General features: G+C 40.0%; 1 protein-coding gene across 12 annotated transcripts in view; it reads right to left on the reverse strand.

Annotated features, from left to right (window-relative positions):
• Positions 1–22852, reverse strand: part of AGAP1 (ArfGAP with GTPase domain, ankyrin repeat and PH domain 1) — a 374152-nt gene that overhangs the window by 167648 nt on the left and 183652 nt on the right. For all 12 annotated transcript variants that reach the window (XM_071811326.1, XM_071811327.1, XM_065841627.2 and 9 more), the window contains one exon: positions 22340–22432. In XM_071811326.1, coding sequence (XP_071667427.1) covers positions 22340–22432 — 93 coding nt within the window. The remainder of the gene's footprint in view (positions 1–22339; positions 22433–22852) is intronic.

Genomic DNA, 22852 nt, shown 5'->3' on the forward strand with positions numbered 1-22852 from the left:
GTCTTCTCGGTGTGGAAAAAGAAAAAAGTTCCTGCATTTCTAACAGGAATTTCCCATCTCAACTCATGCTAAAACGTAAGACACAAAATAGCTTCCTTTACTCCTCCATTTGATCCATCAGTTAGCGATGAGGTACACAAGAAATTGCTTTCCTGTGCCTGGATAAAGTACACACATTGCATAACTGAAGAGCTTCTCAAATCACAAGGATCACAGCGCAGCAGTTGCAAGATTGTAAGACCCACTAGGACAATTGCTAAGCTATTATTCCAAAATGGAACAGGTTTGTTCTGCCATCAGTAATATCTTTTATGCACTTGCATTGTCATCTTAAATGGAGGTTAACGAATATATTACTGATTTAACTTTCAATAAGATCCTAGAAAGGCATATGTGTGCCCAGGGAAGCTGCTGCTTGAGTCCAAAAAGAATTGAAGTCAAACTAAAAAACGCATATTGCCGCCGAAATGACAAGGAAAAAGGAAAGCTTTACCAGTCTACTTGGAAATTAAGGAGACCACAGAAGAATAATGCTTTCTACATTTTCAAAAAGAGTTCAGCCTTTCTTGCATGAAGAGACTTTGTTACATTTTCTAGTGCTGCCAATCAGGTTAAGGAGACATGGTGCTCACTGGAAGCCTGAAGTCAATATTGTAAGACATGAGAGTCTTCATCTCCAATTCAAAAACTCTGGATGAAAACCCACAGACTTGTTTCTAAACATTTTTCTTCTCCAGCAAGTAAACCTATCTATAAAAACAGCTCAATGCAACAAGCCTTCTGTAAATACAGCAAGAAAGTTCCTTTTCTGCAATGCACCCGTAAAAGGACAATACTTTGATAGAGGATAAATTTGATGTCCAAATCCCCTTAATCCAGCTCAATGGGTAGAGAGATTAGACATCTTTTACGATCTTGGAGCTTTTAAGATACGTGTCTAAAGTTTCTGCCCCTACTGCAAGCAAACTAGCTCAACCCACAATATAAGGGAGATAAGGTGACCAAAAGAAATCGCGTAAAATCTAATTTATTTTCTTGGTATTGTTGTAGTGAATTGCACAGCAGAAGAAATTAAGGGTTCTCTGTAAGCAACCTAACTTTCTGGAAAAATGCACCATTTCTTTTACTAAATCTACCTTTTTAACCTCTTTGTTGCAAAGTGTCAGCGGCGTATCAGCGCCGGGGAGAGTGACTAACACACAGAAGCGGCTCCGCGAGCTATCGGGAGTCCAATCTGGAGTTCACCTACACGTTAACTCCTACTGCTAATTCATCATCCCAGCACCCGACAGCTCGGCTGATTGTGAGCCTTCCAGGACAATACGGGTCTCGGCTGACCACCAAAAACCACCCCAAGGGAGGAGGAGTTGATGGGCACGGACCTGGAGAAGGCCTAAGATAAGTGCTGGCTGTCAGTGCAAGGACAAAGAAGGGCAGGCCCTGGGGAGAGAAAGGAGATAAAAAAAAATCTCGACAACTGCTTTATCTGATGAGGGTTATGGCTAATTAATTATAAACTCAATTACCTAACCCTTACTTCAGCAGTCTCTATTCATTAAGAGATAAAACCTGACTGACTGCAAACTTTCTCTTGCACACACGCACGCACAGCACGTTTACTTTGGATTTGCACACTTTAGCTCACAATTTCCTAAAAACGATCTCCAGAAGCCTTCGTGCCTGTCAACTTTGTGCTCACAGGATGGAAGATTTCTCCTTTTTTTTTTTCCCTCTACCACCCAAAGCACCCTCTGTTGCACAATGGGAGGGCCAGGCCTCCATGCTGTGCGTTGGCATTTAAAAGCAAAAAACCAGACGTTAAACAATAGACATTACGGACATCAAAGCCCCTTTTCACAGCCAAGTTTCTGCCTCTGTGGGTTTCTGATCTAGTTCACATTTTAAATTGAGCTTTTAATTTCGGGTGCTAAAAGTTTGGTGGTGTAGCTTGCCAGTATCTACTAAACATTATTCTTCCAAACTTCGAAGGCAGCCAGCAAAAATGAATCGCATTAAGGAATGAACTCTAACAACCCGCAGCCAAGCTAACGCTTGCTAATAATCCAGACTGAATTTTGCATGTAATGTATTAAAAATGTCTGTTTTATCACTATTCAGATTCCACCTGCATTCCTGTGGTGCTTGGCCTCTCCTCCAGCTGAAGTTCTTGCCCCCTCGCGTCGTGCTTGACATGAGCTCAAACAGCCTTGTGGAATCAATCCTGGCCATTAAAAGAAGGTTCCTCTTAATTCTTTCCAAAGACTGCAGACCTGTCTGGCTCTCACCTTTTGAATACACAGATATTCTCAAATCCCTGTTTCACTCTGGTTGCCCTCTGCTCTAGCTTTTCCATTTCTACAGGATGTTTTTTTACATACTTTTTTTTTTTTTTTTTAATATGGGGGTTTTATAGATATGTGTGTGTGTATGTATACCACTGTATCTATCTATACCTATAATGAAATGACAAGGTGATCACAGTCACATGGTATTTCACATCGTCTGAGAACGTTTTTCAAAGAATAATTTCTTCCCGGTAAGTAGAATGAAGAGACTCAGCTTTGCACCTGTTTCTACACTAAGTCCTCTTTAAAATTACTGTGAAGTATATTTATATTACATGACATTTTCATTCATTCAAGATGTACGGCCTTTTAAGTCAGTTTTTCATACTTTCTATATACCAAATGAAATACGAACAACAGAGGCAAATAATCAGGCCAGCCCATACACATTCTGCAGGCTCTTCACTGCAAAGATGTGACTACGTGATGGTATTTAAAACTAACATTTTGGTCTTGGTGATTATTATTTAGTATTGGTTATTCCCTTATTAAAAAGGTTTGGACTTGAATGATGGAGTCCAATGGTTCATTTTACTCCTGTGATGCTCACATGTGGCAATGTTTTTCTGAAAACTTGTTCCTTCATCTGGTTCCCTTCCTCATTTATCTTGCTGATACCTGAGACCTTTAGTATATGCCAGCTTGCTCTGTTCAATCTTTGGAGACTTTCCAAAGGCAATAAAATTTACTGTTATACAAACCTAAGACATGCATTTTTTCACTCCAAAATTTAAAAACTTTAATTCAAATTCTGTGCTTAACGTTCTTAAAACATATCACATGGACAAATTCAACTACGACTAAACAATGCCTGCTTTGATATACCCTTTAAGAATTCGAGAAGGAAAATTACTGAACACCGTAATGATTTTCAGTAGCCAAGTCAACTTCGGCTACCTTTTAGATAAATCCTCATACAATAATATAGCCTTCTTTCCGTTCTGAGCTTCTGTGTCTATTATGAATATCAATTCCATACTTTCCCTCACCATGACAAATTTTAAATCCAATTATTATTTTAGTATTTCATATTACTTCCTTGCTTCCCTTCTGCATTAAGTTGAAAAGCTTATGCCATGCTTTTATGATCAAGTACTTTCCCCTGAAATACGTACATCTTTCTTTTCGGGTAATAGTTTTAAAGCTCGTCATATGAATGCTACAGTTGATCAGCCCCTTGCGGTTCTTTTAAACTTCCAGTCTTTTCTACTTGCTGGCATATAGCACTTCTCAAGAACACACGTCTGAATACTCTGTATTGTCTCTACTCACTTTGACCAACAATTCTGAGAGTATTCCAAAATGTTCCGTTCTCTTCAGCTCTCACTTAATTCTTCACCAATAAATGCAACTACAGGTTATTACTATATATTGAATAAAAGTATAGAGTTTTCTGTTTGTATTCTGAACGACAAAAAAAAGTCTGCATTCTGTTTATTGCAAGTTATGTATCTGACGTTTCCTAGGTAGTTGACATCTCTGGTCAAATCTGAAACCTGAGATACTCCCATCATCTTGCTTTTCTTTCCTAGAATTGTAATAAATTCATCAAATCCCCTAACTCAGCAGAAAGTAAAGAAATGAGCATGCATTGAGCAGCAAAAACCAGAAAATTTCATTTGCTTCTAGGTTACATTTCAACACATTTCTTCCTCTTTCCTGGGGCCCTAAACTCTTCCCTGTTTGGGTTACACACATCTCCAGAACCCAAATCCAGTTGTGTTCTGACCTCACTTTTCACTAATGCTTATGGAGAAGTTCATTGCTCTTTCTTTATTCAGCTTTGCAAGTTGTTGCAAATAGTGACCATTTTAAATCTCTTTCCACGTACATATTCACTTTTATATAGTCCTATAACTTTTTATCTGAAGGAAGATGATTGTACTTTGAACAAATTACAGCTTAAAAAAAAAAAGAAGCGGGAACAGAAACAGTAAAAAAATTCAATGCCATTTTCCATCAACAATTTCAGGCAGCTATTTAACCTAAAAATATAAACTATGCTTGAAACAACCACACACTCTGTAATACTGTTCCCTCAATTGCCTTCCCATCACACTAACGGCATTAGGTAAAAAGGAAGACTTCTCCCATTCATCAATAGAGGAGTTATTCATCCGAAGTTTATTATCTCAGGTAATTTGATCAATACACTTCACCTTTATAGTACAGTTGTCCTTGTGAGCAAAGCATTTTGCGTTTTATAGTGAGATGGTTATTATGAAGGCTATTCATAGGGAAATGCTCTGCAGTTAAAAGTTTTTCCAATTAACTACATTTAACATCATTTAAGCCATAAAATGGCGGTTACATTTCACATCGTGTTGTCTAAGTGTGGCAGTGCTTAGAGAGCAGTTAGCGTGCATTTGGCAAATACATCAACCAATCCTTTGGAATGGAAATTAAAAAAACCCTGCCAGCAAATAAAGATATTTTCGATACGAAGTCATGAATACGCACAAAAAAGCATGCATCAGAAGAAACCCTTCACAAAATTGCAAAGAACAGCCTCAGAGTTTCACCAGTCCTAGGAATGCTCCTCAGCATCAATTCTTCTTTTTCCTTAATCCAATGTCAGCACTCCTTCATTGTGTTTCTTTGTGAGGGTTTATTATTTCTTTTCAATTGTGGTATTTGTATAATTGAGCTATGATCTTCCAATGAATTTTGGCATACAAGAACAAAAATGTCCTCTGGGATGAAGACCTCCACAAACCACGGCACTCACTCCATATCTGAAGTATGTAGGCATCTGAGCTGCCTCCTCAGTTACTACTATTCAGTGTAAGGCACCACAAAAGACATGGAAAAATTCTTCGAAAGAGAAGCAAAGTAACGAATTCTCATAGATCAACTACTCTAAGGAGAGAAATCTTCAAACACTTGCTCAAAAATAAAAAATTATTATTCCTTCTGAGACATACTCAGAATAAACTAGTTCATTAAAGTCGTATCAGCACTTGTAATTAGCCCTTGTTGGCCAATAGAAGGAGACATTTGCAACTTTTCCCAGGAAATTATATTCTAAATCCTTCATGAGGTGGACCTTGTCCTTTTCTGAGGAAACTTGATAGCAGTCTTTAGTATTCACTGGCATAATTAGGACTGCAGTTAATTTCATTAAATTCTCTTGCTGCTAAATGAAGCAGATTATGAGACATCTTTTATTGCAAGGCATGAAATTACAGCCTGTCAGCTGCCAATGGTAGAGTAAAACTAATGAATTACAGGGTAAATAACACCAGAATTAACCAGCCAATTTAACATAGCAGAGAACAAAGTCATTTTTACTTAGAGCTCTGGCGAACACCACTACCACCGGGACACCTTTCAGCTGAAAGGGAACCAATTCAAGGACCCTCAAAACTAAATTACCAGGGAAAACCACATTTATTGTGCAGCGATGTTAGAAAGCCAACACTGCCAGGAAGTTATTAGAAATCGGTCAGATAAGCAGTAGGTATCGCATCGCTTAAATATTTAAATCGTGGTCTCTCCAGGTAGTTTGTGCTAATATACTACTCTTTCTACACCCCAAGAAGAAGGGCAAACACCCATTAATTTGTTACTGTTATAAATAGTTAATTGGCGACAGCTCTTCCCAAACAGTACCAGACACAACTGCCATTATTGAGGGATAGATGCACTATGGATAGTTGAAGAAAATGGAAAACAAGTGTAACTAAGCAGTTCCATTTCCTGCGCCCGTCCTTCCAAACTTCTCATACAAGGTACAGAATGTGCCTCGTCTCTGCACAGCACCCAGGCCAGGAGGGCAGGCTGGATGCTCTTCTCAACCTTGACCGTGATAGACATGCACACTTCTTTTTTTTTTGAAGACTAAGAAGAGAGATCTGCTCTGTGTGTGCAGATGTGCCACACATCTTATTTTTAAATTTTATTTAAAGATATCTGCACAGGACACAAACCTCTTCAATGCACTTGCACTGAAATCTGGAAACAGGCACAGGTCCCACATTTTTGCACAGGGAAAAAACAGCACAGTATTTTTCTTCATTGGTTACCTTAGTGCCTGGCAAGCAGAAAGACTCACTCTAACAAAATCCCGACTACACTGGTGAAAGAACAGAATAGCAAACACTAAAACCAAGGAAGACCATGCAGCTGATCCAAACAGAAATGCCATGATTGCCAATGCTCTACAAGCCTGGACCAGAGCTCACCTACTCTAAAAGCAACCCTGCACAAGGATAATACTTCAAACAAGCCTGATTTTAGAAGTTACAATCCCTGAATTAAGGCAGGCCTGCATGTGTCGTGAATTCGGAAATGACATTTCTCTTGCAGACAGATGGTCCAGGCACACATATGTATTGCTCAGCAAAGACCTACTGCTCTGAAGCTTTTGTCTGGCGTAACTGCACTCACCGCACCCCTTCACTCTTATTCAATATGTTTGTTATTTCTGTGAACTGACCTTTCACTGGAAATTAGTCCTGGGTCATGCAGGTGATCTGCACTCTAGGTAGAAAGATGTTGACTTGCAAGAGTCCCTCTTTGCTTACTTTCCACAGTTTCAAACTCTCATTGTATCTATTTGAAGCCATTATTTTAACACCATCAGAACTATTCTGGATTGACACTGGTATCTTGCCTTCGGATTTCAACAGTGGAAAAAATCAGCGCTCTGATGGCATGCATGCATCAAGCCCAACGCATTCGTTACTGAAATCTATAGACTGAAAGCTCTTAAGACTGTTCAATCGGAAACAGCTCAGAGGCATCGACAAGGTGCCGAAGCAGCAGCGCAGCAGGAGCACCGATGCATTGCTTCCATCGATCACCATGCTTCATGCTTAAAGACATCAGCACCTTAAGAACCAGACACCTCTAGGGACTGGTGTGCCACTTCTGAAAGACGCTCAAGATTTTTAACGTTATTGATAAAGTCGCTTGGTTTTTATTCTCGCTTCCCATCTCCTTCATAGCCTTTGTTCAGTATTTGCCTTCCTTCTTCTTGCCCCTTTCATACACATTTTTCTTCTCTTTGGTTCTCACCTGGCTTCTCACAGCAACACAATTTTTCATTTTGGTTCTGTGTCTCTAATTCTGTTACCTATTGCCTCGGCATTTTGCCCCCTCTTCTTTTACCTTTAAAGTCCCTTGCTTTTGTCCACCTCCTCACCGTTTGTAGAAGCAGGGAGCTTGCAGTCTTTGTGCTCCAAAAACACACAAGAAATCTCTTGCTTCACTACATCACATCGACATTAAGAAGTATCACTTAATTTGAATTAAGTGGGACTTAATCTGTATCAGGAATTACTTACAGAAATCACCGTGCTGCCAGACTAAAGTGCTAACCACAGTGATCATGCACGTATTATTTCTCAGCTACAAACATAGTATTGCCATGAATTATAAATTGACAGCAACATCTGCTGTACAAAGCGCCAATTCAGAAAGTACTCCAAAGAAGTTCTTTGCCATGACATTAGCTTAAACAAAACTGACATGTCAATCTTCAAAACGTTGAGTACGCTTCAGCAGTGGATGGATGCGCAAGCCCTCTTACTGCAGCAGAAAGGGTTTGTGCAGCTCATCTGCCACATGTGGCACTGGAAATCTATGTAATTCGGAAGATCCAGCTCATACACAAAAAGATAAATGCACATATATATTTCAAAAATCAGAGCTGAGTATTTATTTTACATGAAGCACACCAATCATACTTATTTCTATACTTACTTTGTTGAAAACAATTTATTTTCAACTGGTTTGCTCAAAGCTCACTACTCAGCTTCTGGTCTGGAATTTACAGTATATCTCTTCCCATTAAAAGTTTGCTTTAATTTGGTGAGGAAACAGCTTGTAAAATTTTGATTCCTAAAGTTATGATACCTGCCTTCTTAACCAGTCCCTAGTCTCTTCTGTTCCCATGTACTGCTTACTTTCAGATAGCAGAATTCCTAAACAATTCAACTACTTCGCTATTTTAATTGTTTTTTCTTTCCAATACCTCCTGCACTCAAAGATTTCTTAATTCCACCCTCCCTCCCCCCCCGCCCCGAAATATTCACATGAGAAGAGAACATTAGATGTTAATCTAGCTACTTGATTTGTAGTGGTTCTCCAGTTCTCTACCCAACCATTTAAATACTGTCATTCATAATCGGGTGATATACTGTACTATAAACCCTTTTGCAAATGGTACGACTTGGTATTTTTCTTTTGTGGTAAAGAATCACATTAGTTATAAAGGGGAAACAAATGAACTCAGTGCTCAAACTTACCTAGAGAATCTGTTTATATCTCAACAACACCCCTCTTTTTTAAAGAAAACCCACATCACTAAGTTTATATTGTTTCCTTATACAGAAAATAATACAGTCTGATAGCCTCAAGCTTTCTCTTAGTATTAAGCCTATTAATAATTATTAATAATATCAGTGTTAGTATCTGGTATCATCTCCTCATTATCACCCCATACCTATGTGCACACATCTCAGAGTATTGCAGCAACATTTCTTTTCCTGGCAAACACACTGTAGGTTCCTATGCATAATTACAATTCTTCTGTCATAGTAACTAGTCCTCTAATTCTTACAAGCAGTGATCTGATATGGGAAGCTGCATCACAACTGCTAACATGCCCTGATTGCCATCACGGCCAGTGGAAAACACCTTTAGGCAGAGACTGATCTGGCCTTAGAGCCACAGAGGTGGGAATCTCTCCCCCACACTGCCTTGAACCCTTTGCCTAATCCGTGTGTGTTTAACGAGCTCCTGTGCACCTTGCAGGGTGTGACTCCCGAACGGCCCACATATCATTCCGGACATTCAAGCTGGATCTCCTTCACGCTGCGATGCAATGCCTTTTTATCCTTCGGGCACATCCACCACTTCTCGCACTCACTTCTGAAGTAGAAACCCGAGTCGAACTCGCAGGCACATGTCACCTCAGGGGCTATCTCAGCAAGAGTACAAGAGATAAGCCAGACATGGGTTTTGGAAGGCAAGCCGCCCAATTTCCCCAGGCAGCAGCCTACTGCAGACATGGCTGCAATGGTGAGTGTCTGTTCTAAACACATCCACAGGTTTCTGGCACTGGCCATTGGAAAAGCATCTTGATGAGATACCATAAGCACACATCAAATAGTAGAGACAAAACACCTTCCCAACTTGAGCTGAACCAGCAAAAGTTTGGGCAGTTGCATTTTAACTCAGGTTAGCAGCCTGAGCTCATCACCCACCTTCCTGCCTAGTTTATTCTACCACATTGTACTTGTTCTCACTGTCATTTTAAACAAGGATGAAAATACACTTTTTGTAGCAGGCACATAGCACTGGCATGAGACAGCAACCCATTGCTTCGTCAAGAATTTGCTATCAATAGCAAACGTGAAGGAACGAGGCAAGTCTGGCACGTGAACTACTTAGGATGATTTGGCTTTTCATAAACAATTTGCATCTTTATAAGTCGAATCCCATTTTATTCAGTCACCAACCCTAGTCCTTGTCCTCTTTCCTGATGTGCCTCTCCCATGGTGTTTCAGCTATATCCTGGGGGTGACTAACGTGATCACCATGTGTCTGCTTGTGCTTCCAACACCATCATTAATGGCACCAGCCTGAGTGCTGATCAAAGCTCAATCCTTCCTGCGAGCTCAGACGACAGCCTAGCTTGAGCTTTTGTTTATGGTCTTACAGACCATTTTCAATCCACATCACAGTTTTTAGCCAAACGCATTTGGATGAACTCTCAATTAAGATGCAGCAAAGCAATTATCAAAATGCTTTACTAAAGTCCAAATATTTTACATCTGTTATGTTTGCTTCATGCACTTATTTTGAAACTCTATCAAAAAAGCTATTGAGTTTTTCTGGCAAGTTTTAGTCAATATAAACCTCTCTGTGTATTCCTCATGGTTTTATTAAACTGCTTGGGAAAATGAAACCCTGCAGCTCTATGATTGCATTACTTTAGTTTTCTCCCTAATACCAGTTACAAGGCTCCTTTCAAGCTTGCCAACTCTAAGTGAAATACATCCATGTCATCTCATCGTACCACTCATCTCTAATTTATCATAACATACAGGATTCTTTATAATAAACACAACATTCAGTTACATGATTTTTCTCCTTGCTCTAACTCACGCAAAATAAACTAAGATGTTATTATGTTTTTGAAGAATCGTACTACTGAATTATTCCCTTTAAACATCTGGCCTGTCTGCTGAGATTGCTCTGCAGATGTGTTGATAACTACTGCTGTCAAGAGAGTTTTTGAAGAATAAAAGTAGGATTAGAGACAACAGTATTTTAACGAAAGTGCAAGGACTTCTATAGTTGGGATTTTGAAGGTTGATAACAAAGCAGTTGTAGTCATCAGAGCACCTACACTTCAAAGATCCTCTTGTTCCTCCTGCATCCTCCAAGAACAATATTTCTCCTTTGTGCCATTTACTATTTTTAATTTGCTGTTGGTACTTCTACTGAGGATAAATGCATGGTCAAAAGTGTCAAATAGTAACAGTGCCAATGCTTTTATTTAAAATAAATTTTAAAAAACCCCAAAACAACAACAACAACAACAACAAAACCAAAACACACCACCAAAAAACAAACAAACAAACCCCAAACAAAACAAAGCCCACAACCCCCCACAAAACAAAAAAAACCCAAACAAACAAAAAAAAACAAACACAAAAAGAAATAAACAAGAACCAAGGGACACTGTACCAACACCTGTGATCCAGATTCACAATCAACTGTCACACAATTAGAAGGTACCAAAAGAATTACGAAAATATTTAGAATGCCCAAAGTTTGCCTCATTCAAAAAATTAGGCTAAAGGGCTTTAAATGCGTGCTGTTCAGTTTACTCTTTTGATTGCTTTACCACTATGTAAATCAATTTGTTAATGTTCCTTACAAAATGCATGAGCCAGTTATACTGACAAACACACAAAGCTCATTCGTAATTAGGAGTTAATTAGTAAGAAGGAACAGATGCTGTTAGAGTTTCAGCAGGCGAACAGGTTCTGTAAACAATGCTTATAAATCTAAATGAATTTATTAACCACAATGCAACTGTCAACATTTTGCTGGCAACCATACAAATATGGTGGAATCCCCAAAACATCTTTACAACATATTAATAATCACTGTGTCAACCGAAGCCGACCAGGCAGTCTCACTTGCTAACTGTCATAAGCTTTCTACTTAATCTTGTTATGTCACTTTTCCAGCCTAATTCCTCCCGCCCTCAGAGGAAAAGCTCCAGCCACCAAAGCAGCCCAGATGCACACAGACTCACCTACAACGCACCACGGCCACTCAAAACAAAAGGCATTTTTACAAGACGAATATTTGGTTTGCACTGACACCTTGGACAAGACTCCAAGAACTGAAAGGAGGTTGAGGGGAGACCTTATCGCTGTCTACAACTGCCCGAAAGGAGGTTGTAGCGTGGAGGGGGTTGGTCTCTTCTCCCAGGTAGCAAGAGACAGGACAAGAGGAAATGGCCTCAAGTTGTGCCAGGGGAGGTTTAGGTTGGATATTAGGAAAAAATTCTTCATGGAAAAGGTTGTCAGGGGTTGGTACAGGCTGCCCAGGGAACTGGTGGAATCATCATCACTGGAGGTGTTTAAAAGGCGTTTAGATGAGGTTCTTAGGGACATGGTTTAGTGCTAGAGTTAGGTTAGGTTATGGTTGGACTCGATGATCCTGAGGAAATGATTCCATGATTCTATGAAAACCAAATGGTACACACAGCTCTGAAAGCATCTCTTGCTCCTGAAGGGTTTGCAGTTATTTTCTTTAAAACCATTATTGCTCGATTAGAGATCACTAATGTGAAAGCATCTCCAGATCTCATCCACGAAAAATAACTAAAGGTCCATTAATTCCACTCTCCTTTTATTGAATCATGCACTCAATAAGCCTCTGAGTGATGTCATAGGTTTGGCAGGTTTTTTTTGTTGTTGCTGTTTGGTTGTTTTTTGTGGGTTTTGTTTGTTTGGGGTTTTCAGTTTTGTTTTTTTGTGGTTGGTTTTTTTTTTTTGCCAACTACAAAAGCAGTATCCAGACACAACCACCCTGGCTGGGTTTTTGGCCAGGGGCCAGTTCTTAGCCTAAGGTTAACGGTGAAGATGCCCCAGCGACCTCCTTGCTGCCAATCTCTGCATGTCGCAGAGATTGCACCTTGACATATTACACCATTTCAGCACCAGAAAATTCTAATAAATTTTTTAAAGTTATCTTATGGCTTGCTTTATTGATGTTCTCTTTTATACCTATATTGCTTTTGAACATTCCCTCCTCCTTTCCCCCAAAGTATTCTGATGCTTCTTTACCATGTTATGTACTTGCTTTCAACATGCACTTCAGGATTTCCAACACACCAGCACACAGAACAGGATGAGAACACCCTGAGTGTATTAAATTCTCCAAAGCTTCACAGGAGCAACTGCTTGGCTCACGTTCTGCAGGCTCTGGTCCTACTCCCTGCACTGTTATAGGAACCGAAACCACAGAGGTTGGGGGGATCCATCCTCTGCTGGCACTGAGCACTGGGCAGAAGAAGATGAGGATGTTCATGGTAGAGCCTCAGAAAAAAAAAATACTCTCTCACTTCTCTTATGAACACACTGCTGGAAAACAGATCCTTGACTATTTATCCTAAAGAACAGCATTCACCCCGTTTATACAGACATAGGTGGATTTTTTTTAGCTTTTTAAAAATTAAATTTTATATAAAGGAAGCTCCCACATGATTATTTCTGTATAGGCTGCGAGGTCTTCTGGCACTCTCCTCCTCCCTCTTTCCATTCTCTTTCCAAAGTCTCTCAAAGGATGCTTAACCTGATCAACACACTATTCCAAACAAAAGCTGGAATATTTCCTTTGAATCTTAATGATGTGCAATAGCTATAATCACACCTGAGGTGTCAGCTAAGAAATCATTAGCTACTAGTTAAACCAAGACGTTTTTCCTGATCTCTTCTAAGAAACAAGAGCGCGACATTTGAATAGGATTAAAAAAAAAAAACAAAACCCGAAAACAAAATTAAACACCTCTTACTGGCAATCAAGCAATCTGTGAGCTCTTTTGGCGTTAACATGGATATCAAACATAAAGCAAACAAAATGTTTTCATATTTTTTCCTTAAGTTGTTTCATACTATCGCCTTCCATCGTTGTGCTAAAAGGCAGCGTTCTACTTCTGCTCACATTGGCAGCTGTGTCACACAAACAAATGGAATATTATTTTTGAAACTGTGTGCCGCTTGCCAAAATCAACACTAATAAACATTTAAATACATTTCTTTATTAAATAAAACTCAGTAAAAAATAGAATACTATGTTTACTACCACATGCATTGTACCACAAAGACAAAATTTTGAGCTGGAAAGCCTAAGTCACCCTGAAATTCATCTGGTTAAGTCATTCACAAATCACCAGCTTCTTGCCATGATGAGGACCAGAGCCTCCCATTAACTTCAGGTCACAGTCACGGGCAGTCAAAAAAAATGTGTGGAACTGCAAAAAAAAGTCCATTAAATCCAGAAACTTTTTAATGTTATTTTATTCCAAATACTTAGGACTAGTGCTTTTGTTGGGACACTATCTGAAAATCATCAGTCAAATGCACAAAAACAGCTTTTGCAGTCAAATGAAACATTATTCTAGGCAGGTACGTGTAGCTGTAGCCATTCCTCTGATGTAAGGGCACATTTGATCTAATTGGAAAAAATATTTCAAGTGCACTGGGAATAGTCACTGTTAACTGAATGCAACAACGAAAAAGGAAAAAAGAGCATGCAGACCCGAGGGAATTACCAAATCAATTAACAACTAATTCAGGAACTAATTTCTGTATTGCCTCTTAGCACAAAACTGTATCTTTAATTTCTCCTGCAATAAGCATCACCATGATAGTCCTAACACACTCTGACGCTTTAAATGAGTTTACAAGTATCTCTTTTTGATTGGCTATATAACATTATTTCTTCACAGTTCAATGCAACCATAGCCAAGTGCTCTGAAATATTTAATTATACTGGTAGCGACCAGTTAACAATTTAGAGAACCACAGCGAGTACAAAACATTTTATAACTAGTAATCAGCTAATTAAAAACACAGCAAAATGTGTATGTTCTAATTATAAACAATTGTGGAGGAATTACACAAGATTTCAGCACTAAGAGTATTTGGCTAAAAACCATACCCTCGTGTTTGTACAAGCAGATCTGGATACTGATTACTGTGATTAGACAGAAACGTGACAGAGGAAATTACACCTCATGCTAGATATAAATAAATAAAACTATGTCATCTGCCACTTCCTTGTAAATCACGTAATTCCCGAGTTTTGGAAAGCCACTCTCCAGGGACACCAATAACTGGCTTGTGAACATCTAGAAACCTACATGAGCATCAATAAATAAAAACCAAAGCAGGAGTAGATTGGGTGAATGCTTCGGTGTAGCAGGTGGAGCAGAAGCAGTATCACAGCAGTTTGGGTCTCAGTGTCAGTGAAACTAGAGTTTTGGGGCAGGAGCTGCGCAGGCAGCACCTGCATGGAAAAGCACATTACAGAAGACATGAATATAACAAAGGCAAGTAAACGCTAGAGTTGTGTGTGTCCTCCAGATGTTTGCTGCCATCCTTCTTCTGATCACTACATGCATTAGCCATTTTTATTTCAAAAAATGCAGACAGAGGAGAGAAGCCACAGGAGAAGCCCTAGTGCTCAGCAATGGGTTGCAAGGTCTGCTAACGCACCACTTGTAGTGTGCCTGTCCTGCTCTTCTGTACCATTTTTTTTTCACCCTGTCAAGTCAGATAGATTAAGCAAGAATAGATACTAGGATGGTTGCTTATTTTTTCTCTCTTTCGGTAGATTCAAAGTAAACATTTACATTTGGGAAACCTGCTGCAAAAAAGCATTTATTGTTTATGACGATGGTGGGTCTCGGGTCTGACACTTGCCCGAAGCATTACAGTGCTCTTCTGCTCGTGAGGAGGACTAAGGACATCAGTTTGACTGACTAGACATGGCAGACGATCTCTTTTCAAAACCATACTTGCTGAAATGCTCTAACAGCTGCACAGACAGCCCTTGGTATTCGGGAGGAAAATAGATTTCAGGTATGATGTTCTTTCTGGTTCAACAGGAAGGACCAAGACAACACAGCATTGCATGGTTTTGCACACAAGGATAATGTAAATGGTGCTGCACACATCAACACCCCAGCTAGAGCTAAAAATTAACACAGGAAAAGGAGGTTAGGAAGAGGAAAAATCACTAGTCAAGCAGAGGCAGGACTGACCTGCACCTGTAGGGAGCTGAAGAGGAGGTTGAGCTGCACAACAGAGCAGTAGCCAGAAAGGTGGTCAGGAAGATAACATGGGGTAAAATCCGGTAAAACCTAAGCCAAGCTTTAAAAACCTCTCTTTTTTTTTTTTTTTTTGAAGTGGAGCAACACAGACTGATAGGGAATGAATGCGTTACAGTCCCACATATTTGGAGTAAAAAGTTGAAGGACAACACTGAAGTGTAGTGATGAGAAAAAAAGAAATGCAAATAGGCAGGCAGGGAGGTAGGGAAGGCAGGCGGCTGGTACCGGAAGACCCCACAACACCCTGCAGCACTGTCGGCCCCTGCAAAGTGTTGGCTCCATTGGGCTGGAAGAGGCAAGTGGCTGCTTGAGTTTAGAAGCAAAGCTTCTGCCCAAACACATATCAAGAGTGAATCACAGAATGGTTGGGGTTGGAAGGGACCTCTGGAGATCATCTAGTCCAACCCATCTGCTAAAGCAGGTTCACCCGAGCAGATCACACAGGAATGTGTCCAGGCGGTTTGAATGTCTCCAGAGAAGGAGACTCCACAATCTCTCTGGGCAGCCTGTTCCAGGGCTCTGGCACCTCAAAGTAGTTTCTCCTCATATTCAGATGGAACCTTCTGTGTTTCAGTCTGTGCCCGTTGCTCCTCATCCCATCGCTGGGCACCAGTGAAAGGAGTCTGCTCCACCCTCTTGACACCCACCCTTGAGATGTTTATAAACATTGATGAGATCTCCTCTCAGCTTCTCTTCTCCTGGCTGAACAGACCCAGCTCCCTCCATCTCTCTTCTTAAGAAAGGTGCTAAATGCTAAAACTATGCCTAATAAACACAAAGTTTGAGATAAACCACATTGAAATGCTTCTTTCATTTGAAGGGCCCCTCAGGGCAGGGGCTGAGTGCAGGTGTTATCAATCTGAGACAGGAGTGCCCAGGTGAGATAAAGCAATTCCCAATTTCCCAGAGGCTCTTTCCACAGAGGAGCACACAGACAATGTATGAAGAGAGTTGACTAGCAAAAAGCCTTAATGAAATAAAAGTTCTGTATTTTGGCTTTAAGTACATCTTAAAAATAGCACAGATTTTTCCCTGAATGGGAAGGTTTTTGACAATTTGCTTCAGTTATATTCTTCTAAAGCTAGGACACTGGGAAAGGACTGAAAACTGACAACGCGAGGGCCAGGCTTGAAACAAAATTAAGTTAACAGGAAGTTCTTGGGAGTATGTAACTCCATTTCAAATTTACTTTAAAAAACTGCTGATAAGGGATTATAAATCAGAACATAACTTTTCAAATATTTCAGAAGCTACTTGACCAAAGTGACCTTTTTTTCCATAAGAAGTTCCCCATTTGTTGAAAGCACTTTCAAATAGTTATCTTTGCCAAGTTTAATGCTATTTTTTATACAATTCAGATGTACATTGTGAAGCTCCAGTTTTGTTTATGCCCATCTTAAGGCAAAAAAAAAATGCAACTTGTGCAGCCAGGAACCAAAATCTTCTTCATGAAAAGCAAATCAGGGATGCCATCCCCATCTGCTGCCAAAGCCCCTGTGTTAGCCCTCACCTAAAAAGCATTTGCCATTTTCAGTTCAGAGTAAAAAAACAGCCAAAATACCTAATTTCATTATGATTACTTTAATGTACTTAAATATGCCAAGCTGGTCGGCAAAGAAGGTCACTTGAAATAGCACCCAAAATAAAGCCCGAATAAGATATTTGACTTTGTCCATTAATACGGCCATTTGCAAACTGAGAGAAGCGAATGGATTCTGAAGTTCACCTTTGCAAGTCATGGATGGCAAATTTTTCACTATGTCATCCGCGTCACATTTACCATTAGAACATTCAGTTTGCAGTCATACTTCTGAGTTTGCTGTTCCTAGATGACACAGGAATTTGGGGGCACAAGAGGTGCAGCACGTCCCAGGGTAGGCCAAGGGTTGAGGCAACCCGTCAAAATTTATTTTGGCCAGCTTTTGGCAAAATAATAGTCAAAGTTATATAGTTGGGCTATATAATAATAAGAACATCTGTGATTAAGTGCAAATGGCAAACAGAAGAAGGTCTGAAAGCACAAAGTCAAGGCTGGCTCTTACGTATTTATTTGCACTCTAATCTGGGGGGGATGGGGGCAGGAGAGGGGGAAAAAAAAAAAAGAGCGAGCACACAGCTGCCATCCCAAAAACAGACCTCCCATCTGCCACCCACGATTTGCATGTCACCTTCTCCAGGCTCATTTGTACTTCATTAACTGCCATTGACTTAACAAGATTTATGCAAATGACACCATAGGAGCTCGCTAACTCCCACTGCAATCAAGTGATTATGTATGTACAATTCTCCACAGCAATGAAAAATTAATACATGACAAGCCCCCTCACCGCTGAGCTGAGCTTCTTGCTTTTATTTTTCTTGTTGTGATTTTTTTATTTGAATATGCCCTACTGATAAAGATTTAGCAAGACCGCAGAAAACAAAGTAATCTTCCCAAAGTGCTACAAAACTCTCCTGTCCCAGAAAGCACGTCACCCTAAACTGTACAGCCTAATATGGGCTCCAAAATATTCACTCAGGCTGCCAGGCACAGGTCTTCACTTTCAGAATAAATGGTTTTGAATGGAGGACACTCCAAACAGAGTGAGCCATTCACTGAAGTTTGCTTTAAGGGTTGTATTAGGAATGCTACAAGACAGCTTAAATATTTTTCGTTTGAGAGCCTCTTTTTCAGGAGTACAGAACTTTATGTGGATTTTAACTTTGAGCTAATACTGTTCCATTCATTTTCTCTGTTTCGTTTTGATTAGTAAGAGATATTTAAATAGCACAGAAGCGATACTTTCTTTTTCTTTTAGGAAAATTATGGCATTCACAGTTCTCAAAGGATGGATGCTAAGAGCACAAATTTAAGGTACACCAATACCGCCATGCATGCACAAGTGTTTGTACCTCCCTGGGAATTTGCCTTTCCAAAATTTCACTCACCTCAGAGTATCCTTACACGAGTTAGCAGTCACATTTTAAAGACATGCTTGTTGTTCGCTGCATACTTTTTGGGTTTCTGCTGGGAGCAGGAAGTTTCATCAGAACAGTTTTATAAGGCTTAACCCAATAAAACCGTGTTTAGCACTGCAGTGAAAAGTGACTTTTAACATTTAGAAAAGACAGAAAAAATGCAAACATTAACTCCTTCTGACCAGTTGCTTTAAGTTAAGTCAAAAGCCCTGAAGGAGCCAAGTGTTTCTTTGGAAAGAAACGTTGCCATTTACAATTTTGTCTATTTCCCCCGAACCCTCAGAACTGAGGAGCAGGTTGCAACTCTTGGCTTCTTTTGACCCAAACCAAACTCCAGCAGCCACACGGGCTGGTACCAGGGTCCCAGAAAGGCTGTAATACAGATCAGCAACTTTTTATGCCATTATAAGCTCACTTCAAAATGTATGTGCGTGCATTTAGAGAGAAACCAGGAGAGAAATTAAATGCCCCTGGAAAAACCCCACTCCTCTACCAGTTTAAACTGTCACCAAATACACAAAAGCACCACACTGATGACACACGTCAGCCACAGCTGTGCTGGCTCAACAGCTGCAATACAGGCCTGACCTACGAAAAAAGCTGTAGTTGACAAGGAGACTGTGTCACACAGCGTGTTTTCTAAACTTCCTAGAGAGCTGATTTTCTTCAAATATTCACTCTGTGCTCTCTCCCCACCACAAACACACACACTTGGAAAAAAATTCCATGTTCTGTTGATATCAACTCTGCCTTTCCCCTTTCATGTTCTAGTGTTGGAAGAGATTTCATTTTTTCCTTGAAAACAGTACACTTCCAATTCATTAATTAAAAAAAAAAAAAAAACAAACCAAAAACTTTTTGTTTATTTTTTTCTTTAAGGCCAGGAAATAGTATTTCCGATTTTTGGGAGACCCTGGGTAGACAATAACAACCCACAGGTAGCACTGAATACACTGGATAACCAAGCTGTTGGTTTCAACATCTGAATAGCAAGGCTTTTTTCCTTCTCCTGTTAGCTTTTTTGGAATTACTTTTTTTCAAGTAACAATGAACTCAGAACACTAATCCACTGTATCAGGTTTGGGGGTTTTTTAACTGCTAACAGGATCAACCAGCACAACTGAAACACTGATCTACAAGTGTGAGCTTGGACTTGTGCCTTGCACCAGAAGCAGATGCCGCCATGCCCATAGGAACATACATAGAATAAAACAAAGTGCTGACAATAGATATTAAAAATGCCTGGTCACTAAATGCTTTTGAAGATGTCCCATGCATGAAGCTGGCAGAAGCATTCTGACCCTTGACCACTGAAACATACGGTGATGGAAGGGGCTTCTTCTTGTAAGCACAGTAGCCACCTGTCTGGCACCTGTAGAGCCCACCAAGAACAGTCATATCAGCAACTTAGTCCAGTGGCACCTCTGGTGATATGAGCTCTCCATCTAAATAGTAGGTAGACAAAAGCTGTCCCCTGGCCCAACTGCAGGAGCCATTTCTGCTTGAAAGAGTGTAGATTGCAATCAAAGACCTCTTCAAACTAATGCATGTTTGTAAACTGTAACGAAACATCATAAGTATGAATAAATACTGTATTTTGATTTTTAATTAAATGTTTCCACATTAAAAAAAAAAATCCTACTCCATCTCTTTCGCTTTAATTGCTAGGTGACGCTGGTCTCCTACACTCTACTGAAGACCACCTAAAAGTAGAAAACCAACAAACTCCAAAATCCACTCTCTTGACCCGTAACTATAATGTAAAATACCCGAGAGCAGTCAGCCTACAACAAATGCCATCCAACCTCCCATCTTCTAGCGCCCTTCTAAAACCCTGATGAATAGGCTCTAACTGCTGACTACAGACCTGCTCAAATATTTGCTGAGAATTGCTTGTATGTAACAAAATGAAATTACCATAATTGGGACTAATAATGAAAGTACACATTCTCAAAAGATTGGTCACACTCAGTATAAGTAGTGGTTGCAGGAGAATTTTTCAATACAGAAATTCAAGATATTGCAGGGAGTATTTCATTATAACACAGTATAGTGCAATCACGCTTAAAATGCCTACCTTACAATATTCTTCAAAGTGCATTTTTAATCACATTAATTTCATACAACAGCATTGTAGAAAAGAACAGTATGTATGCCTTGAACAAATAACGAAAAGTATACTCCTCAATTTTACATTCTCAGCTGCATTCACAGATACTTGTGTTTAATTAGCATTACCCAAAAGAATTCCAGCCGGTCTAACCCATCTCATACCACACAAAAGCCATAGAAAAAAAACTGTAGCTTGTTTTAAATGCCTGGAATCTCCTCCCCTGAATGCAAAGCCAAATACTGAGCTTATCTGGTTTCAAACTGCTCTTCTGAATTGCAGTGCATTTGATTAAAATTTGTCTACCAGAGATTCACAGACACGACAGCACTTTTGCTGCCGGCTGGTCCCAAAAGGTCTTTTTAACTGCCTTTAAGGAAAAAAAAACATCACTGCAAATAGTTCAGGGTACAAAATCATCTCTGCCTTACTTCCAAAACAAACCAAACAACAAACCCCCAAAACCCCCAAAACAAATAAACCCACCCCCAGGGCTACCTGGCAAGAAGCAGCATGGACTGCGGAAAGATTAGAGGAGGCAAGTGACCCCCTGGAGGGCAGGAAAGCCACCCAAAGAAACTGGACACAACCGTGTGGGAAGAAAATGAACCCCTTTCCCTCGGCATCTCTGCTGTCTGCAGCACAGTAACTCACGCGAAAGTAAATCCTTGCAAACGCCATTGCAGAAACTCTTTGTAAAGCATCCCGTACAAACGCTTAGCGCGGTGTTCTTAACCGTGTGAATTCAGTGTAATTTAATTTGAGAAAGTAAATGATCTCATTCACCCAAACACTTTGCGTGAAACGCCAGCATTGCTTTTCCCTTTCAAAGGAGTGTTCGCAGCTACAATTTAGCATCGAGTTCCCGGGCTAATGAAAGTGCATCTAGGCTAGTAAAACAGACCAAAACAAATCCTTGAATTCAAGTCCTGTTGTGTAACGAGGAAGTTTAATTAAGGCCACACATTACAGCTGTAAACGTTCTCTTATATAATAAGGTCTAAATGAAACTGAACCTAATCAAAGTTACAATTCCTTCATTAGCAAATTACAAACAAGAGCGCACAGCTGACACACCGGCTATGATTATCACAACTAATTGCCTCGTTGTTATAAACCAGCCTGAAACTGTGTTCAGATGTCCGTCTGCAGTAGCAAATTAGGGCCACATCAGGCTATTTCTGCGATCACAAGGGGCTCTTGTAGCGCGATCTGATTTACCCCGCCGCCTGGCAGCACTCGGCCCAATCAAAGCCCCTCTACAAAGGCGGCTTTGAAGCCAGCACAGCCTAGAAACCCGCTCCATATGCAGGCCGGCAGACTGCACTTCATTAGGCCTGTTGTCACATTTTTCCCTCTTCTTATTCTAATGATCCTATTTTAATACACATAGGAACCTCTCCTAATTGATGTCAAGTGAGTGACTTCCACATTCATCACCGGAGCACATCAAACACGTCTTGGCGCATGGGCCTGCCATCAGAGTGCTTAAGACCCAAGGTGTGTCTGCAACTACAGAAAGCAAAAAAAAAATAAAATAAAAAAAAAATTCGGCATTACCTGTTTAATTGGGATTGCGCGACCGCTTCCAATGCTGTCTGTTCTGCTCTCCAGGACCTTCTTCTCTTTGTCTGGGTCACTCCCTTTCCGAGACTGCAGAGCAAAAAGAAAGTTTGTGCTCCATTAAATGTAGTTGTTCACACAGAGGATACTGTATTTCTTTTTTAATTTTTTTTTTAAAGCAATTATAAAGAAACCAGTATTTTGACACAGACTCCAAGGGCACGGGTAAGAAGTTACAAAAGTACACAACCATCCCAAAATGTGAATACTAAACTACCACCTGTAATTTTCAACCATCCACTTGTTTGAAATGGCATTTGGGTTTTAAGAGTTAGAGTTTCAGTGCCTGGAGACCCAGCAGATCAGAGGACACGTTTCTGAAGTCTGCAACAGTAGCTCCAAAAAAGAATGAAGGTTTCAGCTTCTCATTAAAAAAATCTGATACATACACACACACATTTAACTTACATCTATGTGGTTTTTAGAAATGTTATCAACTACTTCGAAATG

This window comes from Patagioenas fasciata, chromosome 7 (genome assembly GCF_037038585.1).
Source record: "Patagioenas fasciata isolate bPatFas1 chromosome 7, bPatFas1.hap1, whole genome shotgun sequence".
In the NCBI taxonomy this organism is placed as follows: domain Eukaryota; kingdom Metazoa; phylum Chordata; class Aves; order Columbiformes; family Columbidae; genus Patagioenas; species Patagioenas fasciata.